Source organism: Schistocerca americana, chromosome 7 (genome assembly GCF_021461395.2).
Source record: "Schistocerca americana isolate TAMUIC-IGC-003095 chromosome 7, iqSchAmer2.1, whole genome shotgun sequence".
Lineage (NCBI taxonomy): Eukaryota > Metazoa > Arthropoda > Insecta > Orthoptera > Acrididae > Schistocerca > Schistocerca americana.
In genome coordinates this window covers 28,285,547-28,302,420 of record NC_060125.1, presented here as the reverse complement: position 1 = coordinate 28,302,420, position 16,874 = coordinate 28,285,547, and the positions used below count along the sequence as shown (strand labels likewise).

Sequence of the window (16,874 nt, the reverse complement as noted above, 5' to 3'; positions counted from 1 at the left end):
TTTTTGTATTCAATCCCGATGCAATTTCTGTGTTTCATGGTCAATGTGAAGCTCCAAGGGATACAGTAAACCTGCACTGGTGCATCGGAATCTACTACTGGTCTCCCGACAGCCGCTCAAACCACAAACTCTTATAAGATTCTCTCCTCTTGTACTTAAAACGTCATGGTCCTTTTGTATTCAATCCAAATGCAATATCTGTGTTTCATGGTCATTGTGAAGGTCCAAGGGAAACAGAAATCCTGCACTGGGGCATGGGAATCTAATATTAGTCTCCCAGGAGCCGCTCAAATCACAAACTCTAAGAAGATACACTCTTTTTGTACTTAAGTCGGTATTGTGACTTTAATATTGAATCAGGATGCAATATCTGTGTTTCATAGTCAATGTGAAGGTCCACGCGACACGGTAAACTTGCACAGGTGCATCGGAATCTAGTACTGGTCTCCCGGCAGCCGCTCAAACCACAAATTCTTATAAGATTCTCTCCTCTTGTACTTAAGTCGGCATTGTCTTTTTTGTATTCAATCCCGATGCAATTTCTGTGTTTCATGGGCAATGTGAAGGTCCAAGGGATACAGTAAACCTGCACTGGTGCATCGGAATCTACTACTGGTCTCCCGGCAGCCGCTCAAACCACAAACTCTTATAAGATTCTCTCCTCTTGTACTTAAGTCGGCATTGTCCCTTTTGTAATCAATGCCGATGCAATTTCTGTGACTCATGGTCAATGTGAAGGTCCAAGGGATACAGTAAATCTGCACTGGCGCATCGTAATCTAATACTGGTCTCCCAGGAGCCGCTCTAAAAACAAACTTTAAGAAGTTTCACTCTTCTTGTACTTAAGTCGGTATTGTGACTTTAATATTGAATCACGATGCAATTTCTGTGTTTCATCTTCAATGTGAAGGTCCCAGGGGCACGGTAAACTTGCTGTGGTGCATCGGAATCTAATGGTGGTATCCCAGAAGCCGCTCAAAACACAAACTCTTAGAAGATTCACTCTTCTTGCACTTAAGTCGGCATTGTCCATTTTGTATTCAGTCCCGATGCATTTTCTGTGTTTCATGGTCAATGTGATGGTCCAAGTGATACAGTTAACCTGCACTGGTGCATCGGAATCGAATACTGGTCTCCCGGCAGCCGCTCAAATCATAAACTCTTAGAAGATTCACTCTTCTTGTACTTAAGTCGGCATTGTCACTTTTGTATTCAATCTTTATGCAATTTCTGTGTTACATGGTCATTGTGAAGGTCCATGGGTTACAGTAATCCTGCACTGGGGCATCGGAATCTAATAATGGTCTTCCAGTAGCCGCTCAAAACACAAACTCTTAGAAGATTCACTCTTTTTGGACTTACGTTGGCATTGTGCCGTTTGTATTCAATCCCGATGCCATTTCTGTGTTTCATGATCAATGTGAAGGTCCAAGGGATACAGTAAACCTGCACTGGTGCATCGGATTCTAGAACTGGTCAGCCAGGAGCCGCTCAAAGCAAAGACTCTTAGAAGATTGACTCTTCTTGAACTTAAGTTGGCATTGTCCTTTTTGTATTCAATACCGATGCAATTACTGTGTTTCATGGTCAATGTGAAGGTCCAAGGGATACAGTAAAATTGCACTGGTGCATCGGAATCTAATACTGGTCTCCCAGAAGCCGCTCAAAGCACAGACTCTAAGAAGTTTCACTCTTCTTGTACTTAAGTCGGCATTGTGCCTTTAATATTGAATCACGATGCAATTTCTGTGTTTCATGGTCAATGTGAAGATCCAAGGGACACGGTAATCTTGCACTGGTGCATCGGAACCTACTACTGGTCTCCCAAGAGCCGCTCAAAACACAAACTATTAGAAGATTCAGTGTTCTTGCACTTATGTCGGCATTGTCCATTTTGAATTCAATCCCGATGCAATTTCTGTGTTTCATGGTCAATGTGAGGGTCCAGGGGGTACGGTAAACCTGCACTGGTGCATCGGAGTATAATACTGGTCTCGCAGCAGACGCACATAGCACAAATTCTTAGAAGATTCACTCTTCTTGTACTTAAGTCGGCATTGTGCCTTTTGTATTCAATCCTGATGCAATTTCTGTGTATCATGGTCAATTTGAAGGTCCAAGGGATACAGTAAACCTGCACTACGGAATCGGAATCTGATACTGTCTCCCAGGAGGCGCTCAAACCACAAACTCTTACAAGATTCACTCTTCTTGTACTGAAGTCGGCATTGCCCTTTTGTAGTCAATCACGATGCAATTTCTGTGTATCATTTTGAATGTGAAGGTCCAAGAGATACAGTTAACCTGCACCGGCGCATCGGAATCTAATACTGGTCTCCCAGGTACCGCACAAAGCACAAATTCATAGAAGATTCCCTCTTCTTGTACTTAAGTCGGCGTTGTGCATTTTGTATTCAAACACGATGCAATTTCTGTGTTTCATGGTCAATGTGAAGGGCCAACGATTACAGTAAAACTGCGCTGGTGTATTGGAATCTAATACTGGTCTCCCAGGAGCCGCTCAAAGCACAAACTCTTAGAAGATTCACTCTTCTTGTACTTAAGTCAGCATCGTTGCGTTTTGTATTCAATCCCGACACGATTTTTGTGTGTCATGGTCAATGTGAAGGTCCAAGGGATGCAGTAAACCTGTACTGGTGCATCGGATTGTATTACTGGTCTCCCAGGATCCGCTCAAAGCACAAACTCTTGGTAGATTCACTCTTCTTATACTCAAGTCGGCACTGTGCCTTTTGTATTTAATCCCGTTGCGATTTCTGTGTTCCATGGTCAATGTGAATGTCCAAGGGATGAAGTAAACCTGCACTGGTGCATTGGAATCTAGTACTGGTCTCCCGGCAGCCGCTCAAACCACAAACTCTTAAAAGATTCTCTCCCCTTGTACTTAAAACGTCATGGTCCTTATGTATTCAATCCAAATGCGATATCTGTGTTTCATGGTCATTGTGAAGGTCCAAGGGAAACAGTAATCCTGCACTGGGGCATCAGAATCTAATACTAGTCTCCCAGGAGCCGCCCAAACCACAAACTCTAGGAAGATACACACTTCTTGTACTTAAGTCGGCATTGTCCCATTTGTATTCAATGCCGACGCAATGTCTGTGACTCATGGTCAATGTGAAGGTCTAAGGGATACAGTAAACCTGCACTGGCGCATCGGAGTCTAATACTGGTTTCCCAGGAGCCGCTCTAAACACAAACTCTAGGAAGTTTCACTCTTTTTGTACTTAAGTCGGTATTGTGACTTTAATATTGAATCACGATGCAATTTCTGTGTTTCATGGTCAATGTGAAGGTCCAAGGGACACGGTAAACTTGCACTGGTGCATCGGAATCTAATACTGGTCTCCCAGAAGTTGCTCCAAACACAAACTCTTAGAAGATTCACTCTTCTTGCACTTAAGTCGGCATTGTCCATTTTGTATTCAATCCCGATGCATTTTCTGTGTTTCATGGTCAATGTGATGGTCCAAGGGATACAGTTAAGCTGCACTGGTGCATCGTAATCCAGTAATGATCTCCCGGCAGCCGCTCAAATCATAAATTCTTAGAAGATTCTTTCTTCTTGTACTTCAGTCGGCATTGTCACTTTTGTATTCAATCTTTATCACTCTAAGCGCCAAGCCCGTAAAATTTACGGGCCTGGGATCGCGCGAAAATCACCAAGCCCGTAAAATTTACGGGCCGCTACATTTAATTTCATTCAAAACACTGCAACGTTATTTCTACGGGTTTGGCCAGCGCTATACGTTTTTCAGATGTTTATTAACAAAATGCGTCCATAGATGTCACGGCAGCGCTGTAATTCATGTTAAAACTTATCTTTGCGTTCTCAGTCTGTATATCATTCAGTTGTTTGTCATCATGTTTCGGCGCGGTTTATCAGACGCAGAAATTGCGGATTTGATCAATCATAGCGACACTCTGGATAATGTAGAGAGTGATTCAGACGATTCTGAATGCAATGGTGTGTTTGAAGGTACGTATTTCCGAATTTTCCACGTAATTGTGCAGTACGCACATATCTGTTGAACATGTGTAAACGATGTATGTAGTTACACATAATGTGATATTCTTTTTAGAAGACGAGATTGATGACAGTTTGTCTTCAGATGAAGACGAGAATGATGTTGAAGGTGTTGCTTCAAATCCAGCAGCTGTGCCGTATCCGAAAGACAGTGAGTGGACTGCAGTTGACACCTACCGACCTCTGCCTGTCAACACGACACCCAGGCAGATACTAGTGGATATTGATGAGTCGAGTTCTGTACTGGATTGCAGTAAAGTGTTCCTTACTGACAGTGACGTAAATGAACTCAAGAGACAGACAAATTTGTATGCATCACAGACAATACAGAAGAAAAGAAGAGGAAATAATCTGAAGCCCCATTCAGTTTTGAGTTCGTGGAAGCCAGTGACTATAAGTGAGATGAGGCGTTTCTTGGGTATTATTTTCCACATGTGTGTTTCGAAAAAGCCAAAAATTGCGGACCATTGGAGCACTAATCCTGTTCTTAGTTGTAACTTTTGTCCCCATGTCATGAGCCGTTTGCGTTTCACTCAGATACTGTCATGCTTGCATCTTGTTGACAATTCAAATCAGAAAAAACCAGGCGAAGATGGATTTCATCCACTTTACAAAGTTTTGCCATATTATAATAATTTGAAGGAGCGATGTATCCAGGCATATCGTCCCTCAGAAAAAGTGACAATTGATGAAGGAATTTGCCCATTTCGAGGTCGTGTGAGTTTCCGTGTTTACATGCAAAATAAGCCTCATAAGTATGGACTGAAAGTATATGCTGTTGCTGAAGCCAGTAGTGGCTATGTTGTAAATTTTGAAGTTTATGCTGGTAAGCATATTGTTGACAATTCTTCGTCTGCGGTTATTTTGCGATTGTTGTCTGACAGCAGCTTGCTGAACAAAGGCCACACTGTGTATTTAGATCGATTTTATTCCAGTCCAGAGCTATTTCAGCAACTGGCAGAGAAAGGCACTGGAGCTGTTGGTACTGTGAACAAATCCAGGAAAGGATTGCCTAAAGATTTAGTATCTGCTAAGCTGAAAAAGGGCGAAATGTCTTTTCGGCGTAAAGATAATGTATTGGCAATGAAGTGGAAAGATAAGAGAGATGTGTATACATTGTCTACAAGGCATCAAGCAACATTTGGTACGCATACTAAGAGAAATGGGTCTGTAGTATTGAAACCACTTCAGGTACTTGATTACAACCTCAATAAAATTGGAGTGGATATTGGAGACCAACGCCTGCAGTACAATCCGTTCCAGCACAGAACTGTGAAATGGTGGCGAAAATTATATTTCCATTTGCTGCTTATGGGAGTATCAAATGCATTTTGGCTGTACAATGCAGTGCACAGGAAGAAAATTACAATAACAGACTTTATAACAGTGCTTGCAGTTCAGCTTGTTGAAGACGACACACTTGAATTCATTCCAAGAAATGAAGGAACTGTAGGTCGGCTAACAAAGAGACATTTTTTGCAGCACATACCTGCAACTACTAAGAAGTATGCTGCTCGTGTGTGTCACGTGTGCAGTTCCAGGAGCAAGAAACAGAGTGGCAAGGCTTCTCGCAAAGAGACACGATACGAATGTGAACAGTGTGGCGTTGCACTCTGCCTGGAACCTTGCTTTAAAATTTTCCACACTAAAAAACAATATGATTCTGTGTGAAATTTATATGTAATACTGTATACTATCAGAAACATGTAATGTAGTGCCACAATTTTGGTTAAAAATAAATCACAATTGTATTCCCTTATTCGTATGACTTTTTCTAAATTCTTAAAACATCTAAGTGATTTCTATAACTGTACCTTAAAGCTGTGCATTGTAAAGTAGTTTCTTTCACTCAGAATTAAAGTAGAAATGTGCAGCTTCAAGATGGTACCAAATTTGCCACAATCCAAACAGTAGATTTGATGCAGTAATTTTTTTAATATTGGTAAAATTGCCCGGTTTCTAGGGACGGGTGCATAAAATAGGCCTGGTACAGAGAGTGTTATGCAATTTCTGTGTTTCATGGTCAATGTGAAGGTCCAAGGGATACAGTAAACCTTGCACTTGTGCATCGAAATGTAATACTGGTCTCCCAAGTCACGCTCAAAGCACGAACTCTTAGAAGATTCACTCTTTTTGTACTTACGTTGGCATTGTGCCGTTTGTATTCAATTCCGATGCAATTTCTGTGTTTCATGATCAATGTGAAGGTCCAAGGGATACAGTAAACCTGCACTGGTGCATCGAATTCTAGAACTGGTCAGCCAGGAGCCGCTTAAAGCAAAGACTCTTAGAAGATTGACTCTTCTTGAACTTTAGTTGGCATTGTCCCTTTTGTATTCTATACCGATGCAATTACTGTGTTTCATGGTCAATGTGAAGGTCCAAGGGTACAGTAGAATTGCACTGGTGCATCAGAATCTGATACTGGTCTCCCAGGAGCCGCTGAAATCACAAATTCTTGGAAGATTCACTCTACTTGTCCTTAAGTCAACATTGTGCCTTTAGTATTCAATCCCGATACAATTCCTGTGTTTCATGGTCAATGTGAAGGTCCATTGGATGCAGTAAACCAGCACTGATGCATCGGAACCGAATTCTGGTATCCCAGCATCCGCTCAAAGCACAAACTCTTACAAGATTCCTCTTCTTGTACTTAAGCCGGCATTGTGCGTTTTATATTCAATCCCGATTCAATTTCTGTATTCCATGGTCAATGTGAAGGCCCAAGGGATACGGTAAACCAGCACTGCTGCATCGGAATCTAATACTTGTCTCCCAGCAGCCGCTGAAATCACAAACTCTCCGAAGATTCACTCTACTTGTACTTAAGTCGGCATTGTGCCTTTAGTATTCAATCCCGATACAATTACTGTGTTTCATGGTCAATGTGAAGGTCCAAGTGTTTCAGTAAACCAGCACTGGTGCATCGGAATCTAATACTGGTCTCCCATTAGCCGCTCTAAGCACACACTCTTACAAGATTCACTCTTCTTGTACTTAACTCATCATTGTGCCTTTTGTATTCAATCCCAATGCAATTTATGTGTTTCATGGTCAATGTGAAGTTCGAAGGGATACAGTAAACCTGCACTGATGCATCGGAATCTATTACTGGTCTCCCAGGAGACGCTCAAAGCACAAACTCTTAGAAGATTCACTCTTGTTGTACTTCAGAGAGCAATTAGCATTATATATTCATTCCTGATGCAATTCCTGCGATTCATGGTCAATGTGACGGTCCAAGGGATACAGTAAACCAGCACTGGTGCATCGGAATCTAATACTGGCCTCCCAGGCGCCGCTCAAAGCACAAATTCTTGGATGGTTCACTCTACCTGTACATAAGTCGGCATTGTGCCTTTAGTATTCAATTCCGAAACAATATCTGTTTTTCATGGTCAATGTAAGGGTCCATGGGATGCAGTAAACCAGCACTGGTACATCGGAAACTAATACTGGTCTCCCAGGAGCCGGTCAACTCACACACCCTAACAAGATTCACTCTTCTAGTACTTAAGTCGCTATTGTGCTTTGTATTCAATCCTGATGCAATTTCTATGTTTTCATGGTCAATGTGACGGTCCAAGGGATACAGTAAACCAGCACTCGTGCATCGGAATCTAATACTGGCCTCCCAGGAGCCGCTCAAAGCGCAAATTCTTGGATGATTCATTCTACTTGTACTTAAGTCGGCATTGTGTCTTTAGTATTCAATCCCGAAACAAATTCTGTGTTTCATGGTCAATGTGAAGGTCCATGGGATGCAGTAAACCAGCACTGGTGCATCGGAATCTAATACTGGTCTCCCAGGAGCCGCTCAAAGCACACACTCTAACAAGATTCACTCTTCTTGTACTTAAGTCGTTATTGTGATTTGTATTCAATCCCGATGCAATTTCTGGGTTTTTATGGTCAATGTGAAGGTCCAAGGGATACAGTATACCTACACTGGTGCATCGGAATCTAATACTGGTCTCCCAGGATCCGCTCAAAGCACAAACTCTTAGAAGATTCAATCTTCTAGTACTTAAGTCGGCATTGTGAATATTGTATTCATTCCCGATGCGATATCTGAGTTTCTCGGCGAATGTGAAGGTCCATGGGATGCAGTAAACGAGGACTGGTGCATCGGTATCTAATTCTGGTCTCCCAGGAGCCGCTCAAAGCACACTTTCTTGGATGGTTCACTCTTCTTGTACTTAAGTCGGCATTCTGCCTTTAGTACTCAATCCCGAAACAAATTCTGAGTTTCAGGGTCAATGTGAAGGTCCATGGGATGCTGTAATCCTGCACTGGTGCATCGGAATCTAATACTGGTCTACCAGGAGCCGCTCAAATAACACACTCTTACAAGATCCAATCTTCTTGTACTTAAAAACGGCAATTAGCCTTATACATTCAATCCCGATGCAACTCCTATGATTCATCGTCAATGTGAAGGCCCAAGGGATACAGTATACCTACACTGGTGCATCGGAATCTAATACTGGTCTCCCAGGAGCCGCTCAAAGCACTCACTCTTAGAAGATTCACTCTTCTTGTACTTAAGTCGGCATTGTGCCTTATGTATTCAGTCCCGATGCAGTTTCTGTGTTTCATGATCAATGTGAACGTCCAAGGGTTTCAGTAAACCAGCACTGGTGCATCGGAATCTAAATCTAGTGTCCCAGGAGCCACTCAAATCACAAACTCTTAGAAGATTCACTCTGCTTGTACTTAAGTCGGCATTGTGCCCTTCGTATTCAATCCCGATGCAATTTCTGCGTTTCACGGTCAATGTGAAGGTCCAAGGGATACAGTAAACCTGCACTGATGCATCGCAATCTAATACTGGTCTCCCAGGAGCCGCTCAAAGCACACACTCTTAGATGATTCAATCTTCTTGTACTTAAGTCGGCATTGTGCCTTTTGTATTCCATCCCGATGCAGTTTCGGTGTTTCATGGTCAATGTGAAGGTCCATGGGATGCAGTAAACGTGGACTGGTGCATCGGTATCTAATTATGATCTCCCAGGAGCCGCTCGAACACACTTTCTTAGATGATTAACTCTTCTTGTACTTAAGTCGACATTGTGAAATTTGTATTCAATCCCGATGCAATTTCTGTGTTTCATGGTCATTGGGAAGGTCTGAGGGGGTACAGTAAACCTGCACTGGTGCATCGGAATCTAATACTGGTCTTCCAGGAGCCGCTCAAAGAAAAAATTCATAGAAGAATCACTCTTCTTGTACTTAAGTCGGTATTGTGCTTTCAGTATTCAATGCCGATGCAATTACTGTGTTTCATGGTCAATGTGACGGTCCAAAGGATACAGTAAACCTGCACAGATGAGTCGCAAACTAACACAGGCCTCCCAGGAGCCGCTCAAAGCTCAAATTCTTAGAAGATTCACTCTACATGTACTTAAGTCGGCATTGTGCCTTTTGTATTCAATACCGATACAATTTCTGTGTTTCATGGTCAATGCGATGGACCATGGGATGCAGTAAACGTGGACTGGTGCATCGGTATCTAATTCTGGTCTCATAGGAGCCGCTCAAAGCACAAACTCTTAGAAGATTCACTCTCCTAGTACTTAAGACAGCATTTAGCCTTTTGTATACAATCCCGACGCAATTCCTGTGATTCATAGACAATGTGACGGTCCAAGGGATGCGGTATACCTGCACTGGTGCATCGGAATCTAATACCGGTCTCCCAGGAGTCGCTCAAAGCACACACTCTTAGAAGATTCACTTTTCTTTACTTATGTCGGCATTCTGCATTTTGTATTCAATCGCGATGCAATTTCTGTGTTTCATGGTTAATGTGAAGGGCCAAGGATTGCAGTAAACCTGCACTGTTGCAGCGGAATCTAATTCTGGTCCCGAGCATCCACTCAAAGCACAAACTCTTACAAGATTCCTCTTCTTGTATTTAAGCCGGCATTGAGCCTTTTGTATTCAATCCCGATGCAATTTCTGTATTTTATGGTCAATTAGAATGCCCAAGGGATACGGTAAACCTGCACTGCTGCATCGGAATCTAGTACTGGTCTCCCAGGAGCCGCTGAAATCACAAACTCTTGGTAGATTCACTCTTCTTGTACTTAAGACGGCATTTTGCCTTTTGTATTCAATCCTGATGCGATTCCTGTGATTCATGGTCAATGTGACGGTCCAAGGAATACCGTAAGCCAGCACTGGTGCATCGGAATATAATACTGGAATCCCAGGAGCCGCACAAAAACCCAAAGGCTTGGAAGATTCACTCTACTTGTACTTAAGCCGTCATTGTGCCTTTAGTATTCAATCCCGATACAATTTCTGTGTTTCATGGTCAATGTGAAGGTCCATGGGATGCTGTAAACGTGCACTGGTGCATCGGATTCTATTACTGGTCTCCCAGGAGCCGCTCAAATCACACACTCTTACAAGATCCACTCTTCTTGTACTTAAAACGGCAATGAGCCTTATGCATTCAATCCCGATGCAATTCCTATGATTCATGGGCAATGTGAAGGTCCAAGGGATACAGTAAACCTGCACTGATGCATCGCAATCTAATACTGGCCTCCCAGGAGATGCTCAAACACAAACTCTTAGAAGTTTCACTCTTCTTGTACTTATGTCGGCATTGTACCTTCTGTATTCAATCCCGATACAATTTCTGTCTTTCATGGTCAATGTGAAGGACCATGGGAAGCAGTAAACCAGCACTGGTGCATCGGAATCTGATACCGGTCTACCAGGAGCCGTTCAAAGCAAACACTCTTAGAAGATTCACTCTTCTTGTATTTAAGTCGGCATTGTGCTTTGTATTCAATCCCTATGCAATTACTCTGTTTCATGGTCAATGTGAAGGTCTAAGGGATACAGTAAACCTGCACTGATGCATCGGAATCTAATACTGGTCTCCCAGAGACCGTTCAAATCACGAACGCTTAGTGGATTCACTCTTCTTGTACTTAAGTCGGCATTGTTCCTTTTGTATTCAATCCCGATGCAATTTCTGTGTTTCATGGTCAATGTGGAGGTCCAAGGTTTATAGTAAACCTGCACTGGTGCATCGGAATCTAATACTGGTCTCCCAGGAGCCGCTCAAAGCACAAACTCTTAGAAGATTCTGTCTTCTTTTACTTAAGTCATCATTGTGCATTTTGTATTCAATCCCGGTGCAATTACTGTGTTCCATGGACAATGTGAAGGTCCAAGGGACACAGTAAACCTGCACTGTTGCATCGGAATCTAATTCTGGTCCCGAGCATCCACTCAAAGCACAAACTCTTACAAGATTCCTCTTCTTGTATTTAAGCCGGCATTGAGCCTTTTGTATTCAATCCCGATGCAATTTCTGTATTTTATGGTCAATTAGAATGCCCAAGGGATACGGTAAACCTGCACTGCTGCATCGGAATCTAGTACTGGTCTCCCAGGAGCCGCTGAAATCACAAACTCTTGGTAGATTCACTCTTCTTGTACTTAAGACGGCATTTTGCCTTTTGTATTCAATCCTGATGCGATTCCTGTGATTCATGGTCAATGTGACGGTCCAAGGAATACCGTAAGCCAGCACTGGTGCATCGGAATATAATACTGGAATCCCAGGAGCCGCACAAAAACCCAAAGGCTTGGAAGATTCACTCTACTTGTACTTAAGCCGTCATTGTGCCTTTAGTATTCAATCCCGATACAATTTCTGTGTTTCATGGTCAATGTGAAGGTCCATGGGATGCTGTAAACGTGCACTGGTGCATCGGATTCTATTACTGGTCTCCCAGGAGCCGCTCAAATCACACACTCTTACAAGATCCACTCTTCTTGTACTTAAAACGGCAATGAGCCTTATGCATTCAATCCCGATGCAATTCCTATGATTCATGGGCAATGTGAAGGTCCAAGGGATACAGTAAACCTGCACTGATGCATCGCAATCTAATACTGGCCTCCCAGGAGATGCTCAAACACAAACTCTTAGAAGTTTCACTCTTCTTGTACTTATGTCGGCATTGTACCTTCTGTATTCAATCCCGATACAATTTCTGTCTTTCATGGTCAATGTGAAGGACCATGGGAAGCAGTAAACCAGCACTGGTGCATCGGAATCTGATACCGGTCTACCAGGAGCCGTTCAAAGCAAACACTCTTAGAAGATTCACTCTTCTTGTATTTAAGTCGGCATTGTGCTTTGTATTCAATCCCTATGCAATTACTCTGTTTCATGGTCAATGTGAAGGTCTAAGGGATACAGTAAACCTGCACTGATGCATCGGAATCTAATACTGGTCTCCCAGAGACCGTTCAAATCACGAACGCTTAGAGGATTCACTCTTCTTGTACTTAAGTCGGCATTGTTCCTTTTGTATTCAATCCCGATGCAATTTCTGTGTTTCATGGTCAATGTGGAGGTCCAAGGTTTATAGTAAACCTGCACTGGTGCATCGGAATCTAATACTGGTCTCCCAGGAGCCGCTCAAAGCACAAACTCTTAGAAGATTCTGTCTTCTTTTACTTAAGTCATCATTGTGCATTTTGTATTCAATCCCGGTGCAATTACTGTGTTCCATGGACAATGTGAAGGTCCAAGGGACACAGTAAACCTGCACTGTTGCATCGGAATCTAATTCTGGTCTCCCAGGAGCCGTTCAAAGCAAAAACTCTTAGAAGATTCACTCGTCTTTTCCTTAAGTCGGCATTGTGCTCTTTGTATTCAATGCCGATGAAATTTCTGTGTTTCATGGTCAATGTGAAGGGCCATGGGATACAGTAAACCTGCACTGATGCATCGGAATCTAATACTGGTCTCCCAGATACCGTTCAAATCACGAACGCTTAAAGGATTCACTCTTCCCATACTTAAGTCGGCATTGTGCCTTTTGTATTCAATCCCGATGCAATTTCTGTGATTCGTGGTCAATGTGAAGGTCCAAAGGATACAGTAAACCTGCACAGATGAGTCGCAAACTAACACAGGCCTCCCAGGAGCCGCTCAAAGCTCAAATTCTTAGAAGATTCACTCTACATGTACTTAAGTCGGCATTGTGCCTTTTGTATTCAATCCCGATACAATTTCTGTGTTTCATGGTCAATGCGATGGACCATGGGATGCAGTAAACGTGGACTGGTGCATCGGTATCTAATTCTGGTCTCATAGGAGCCGCTCAAAGCACAAACTCTTAGAAGATTCACTCTCCTAGTACTTAAGACAGCATTTAGCCTTTTGTATACAATCCCGACGCAATTCCTGTGATTCATAGACAATGTGACGGTCCAAGGGATGCGGTATACCTGCACTGGTGCATCGGAATCTAATACCGGTCTCCCAGGAGTCGCTCAAAGCACACACTCTTAGAAGATTCACTCTTCTTTACTTATGTCGGCATTCTGCATTTTGTATTCAATTGCGATGCAATTTCTGTGTTTCATGGTTAATGTGAAGGGCCAAGGATTGCAGTAAACCTGCACTGTTGCAGCGGAATCTAATTCTGGTCCCGAGCATCCACTCAAAGCACAAACTCTTACAAGATTCCTCTTCTTGTATTTAAGCCGGCATTGAGCCTTTTGTATTCAATCCCGATGCAATTTCTGTATTTTATGGTCAATTAGAATGCCCAAGGGATACGGTAAACCTGCACTGCTGCATCGGAATCTAGTACTGGTCTCCCAGGAGCCGCTGAAATCACAAACTCTTGGTAGATTCACTCTTCTTGTACTTAAGACGGCATTTTGCCTTTAGTATTCAATCCCGATGCGATTCCTGTGATTCATGGTCAATGTGACGGTCCAAGGAATACAGTAAGCCAGCACTGGTGCATCGGAATCTAATACTGGAATCCCAGGAGCCGCACAAAAACCCAAAGGCTTGGAAGATTCACTCTACTTGTACTTAAGCCGTCATTGTGCCTTTAGTATTCAATCCCGATACAATTTCTGTGTTTCATGGTCAATGTGAAGGTCCATGGGATGCTGTAAACGTGCACTGGTGCACCGGATTCTATTACTGGTCTCCCAGGAGCCGCTCAAATCACACACTCTTACAAGATCCACTCTTCTTGTACTTAAAAGGGCAATGAGCCTTATGCATTCAATCCCGATGCAATTCCTATGATTCATGGGCAATGTGAAGGTCCATGGATACAGTAAACCTGCACTGATGCATCGCAATCTAATATTGGCCTCCCAGGAGATGCTCAAACACAAACTCTTAGAAGTTTCACTCTTCTTGTACTTATGTCGGCATTGTACCTTCTGTATTCAATCCCGATACAATTTCTGTCTTTCATGGTCAATGTGAAGGACCATGGGAAGCAGTAAACCAGCACTGGTGCATCGGAATCTGATACCGGTCTACCAGGAGCCGTTCAAAGCAAACACTCTTAGAAGACTCACTCTTCTTGTATTTAAGTCGGCATTGTGCTTTGTATTCAATCCCTATGCAATTCCTCTGTTTCATGGTCAATGTGAAGGTCTAAGGGATACAGTAAACCTGCACTGATGCATCGGAATCTAATACTGGTCTCCCAGAGACCGTTCAAATCACGAACGCTTAGAGGATTCACTCTTCTTGTACTTAAGTCGGCATTGTTCCTTTTTTATTCAATCCCGATGCAATTTCTGTGTTTCATGGTCAATGTGGAGGTCCAAGGTTTATAGTAAACCTGCACTGGTGCATCGGAATCTAATACTGGTCTCCCAGGAGCCGCTCAAAGCACAAACTCTTAGAAGATTCTGTCTTCTTTTACTTAAGTCATCATTGTGCATTTTGTATTCAATCCCGGTGCAATTACTGTGTTTCATGGACAATGTGAAGGTCCAAGGGACACAGTAAACCTGCACTGTTGCATCGGAATCTAATTCTGGTCTCCCAGGAGCCGTTCAAAGCAAAAACTCTTAGAAGATTCACTCGTCTTTTCCTTAAGTCGGCATTGTGCTCTTTGTATTCAATGCCGATGAAATTTCTGTGTTTCATGGTCAATGTGAAGGGCCATGGGATACAGTAAACCTGCACTGATGCATCGGAATCTAATACTGGTCTCCCAGATACCGTTCAAATCACGAACGCTTAAAGGATTCACTCTTCCCATACTTAAGTCGGCATTGTGCCTTTTTTATTCAATCCCAATGCAATTTCTGTGATTCGTGGTCAATGTGAAGGTCCAAGTGATGCAGTTAACCTGCACTGATGCATCCGAATCTAATACCGAACCCCCAGGAGCCGCTCATAGCACACAGTCTTAGAGGATTCAGTCATCTGGTACTTATGTCGTCATTGTGTTTTTGAATTCAATCGCGATGCAATTTCTGTGTTTCATGGTCAATGTGAAGGTCCGAGGGTTACAGTAAACCTGCACTGGTGCATCGGAATCTATTTCTGGGCTCCCAGGAGCCGCTCAAAGCACAAATTCTTAGATGATTCACACTTCTTGTACTTTAGTCGGCATTGTGATTTTTGTAATCAATCCCGATGCGATTTCTGCGTTTCGCGGTCAATGTGAAGGGCCAAGGGATACAGTAAACCCGCACTGTTGCATTGAATCTAATACTGGTTTGCGAGGTGTTGCTAAAAGCACAAACTCTTAGAAGAATCACATTACTTGTACTTAAGTTGGCATTGTGCCTTTTGTATTCAATCCCGATGCAATTCCTGTGATTCATGGTCAATGTGAATGTCCAAGGGAGACAGTATACCTACACTGGTGCATGGGAATCTAATACTGGTCTCCCAGGAGCCGCTCAATGCACAAACTCTTACAATATTCACACTTCGTGTACTTAAGTCGGCATTGTGGTTTTTGTATTCAATCCCGATGTAATATCTGTGATTGATGGTCAATGTGAAGGTCCAAGTTTTACAGTAAACCTGCACTGGTGCATCGGAATCTAATACTTGTCTCCCAGGAGCCGCTCAAAGCACTAACTCTTAGAAGAATCACTCTTCTCGTACATAAGTATTCATCCTGAATTTTGTATTGAATCCCGATGCAATTTCTGTGTTTCATTATAAATGTGAAGGTCCAAGGGATACAGTAAACCTGCACTGATGCATCGGAATCTAATACTGGTTTGCCACTTGTTGCTCAGTGCACAAACTCTTAGATGACTCACTCTACTTGTACTTGAGTTGGCATTGTGTCTTTTGCATTCAATCCCGATGCAATATCTGTGTTTTATGGTCAATGTGAAGGTCCTAGGCTTACAGTAAACCTGCACTGGTGCATCGGAATTCAATACTGGGCTCCAAGGAGCCGCTCAAATCACAAACTCTTAGAAGTATCACTCTTATTGTACTTAAGTATGCACTCTGCCATTTATATTCAATCCCGATGCAATTTCTGTGTTTCATCGTCAATAAGAATGTCAGAGTGATACAGTAACCCTGAAGTGAAGCATCGGAATCCATAACTAGTGTCACAGGAATGGTTCAAAACATAGACAGTAAGAAATGTCAGTTTTCTTGTACTTGAGTCGGCATTGTGCCTTTTGTATTTAATTCCGATGCAATTTCTGTGTTTCGTCGTCAAAAAGAAGGTCCAAGGGATACAGTAAACCTGAAGTGAAGCATCGCAATGTAAAACCGGTCTCACAGGAAAGGTTCAAAGCATAGTCAGTAAGAAGAGCCAGTCCTCTTGTACTTGAGTCGGCATTGTGCCTTTTGTATTTAATTGCGATGCAATTTCTGTGTTTCGTCATCAATAAGAAGGTCCAAGGGATACAGTAAACCTGAAGTGAAGCATCGCAATCTGAAACCGGTCTCACAGGAAAGGTTCAAAACATAGACGGTAAGAAGGGCCAGTCCTCTTGTACTTGAGTCGGCATTGTGCCTTTTGTATTAAACTCCAAAGCAATC

The 16,874-nt window shown here is 42.7% G+C and overlaps 1 protein-coding gene across 1 annotated transcript; it reads left to right on the top strand.

Annotated features, from left to right (window-relative positions):
* The first annotated feature begins 4,066 nt into the window (after positions 1 to 4,066).
* On the top strand, positions 4,067 to 5,719 carry LOC124622230 (piggyBac transposable element-derived protein 4-like). The gene has a single exon (XM_047147883.1). The coding sequence runs from the start codon at positions 4,067 to 4,069 to the stop codon at positions 5,717 to 5,719; it is 1,653 nt and encodes a 550-aa protein (XP_047003839.1).
* The last annotated feature ends 11,155 nt before the right edge of the window (positions 5,720 to 16,874 follow it).

Excerpts from the sequence above, each read along its gene's own strand:
- LOC124622230 (XM_047147883.1), top strand. The coding sequence starts at position 4,067 with ATGTATGTAGTTACACATAATGTGATATTCTTTTTAGAAGACGAGATT.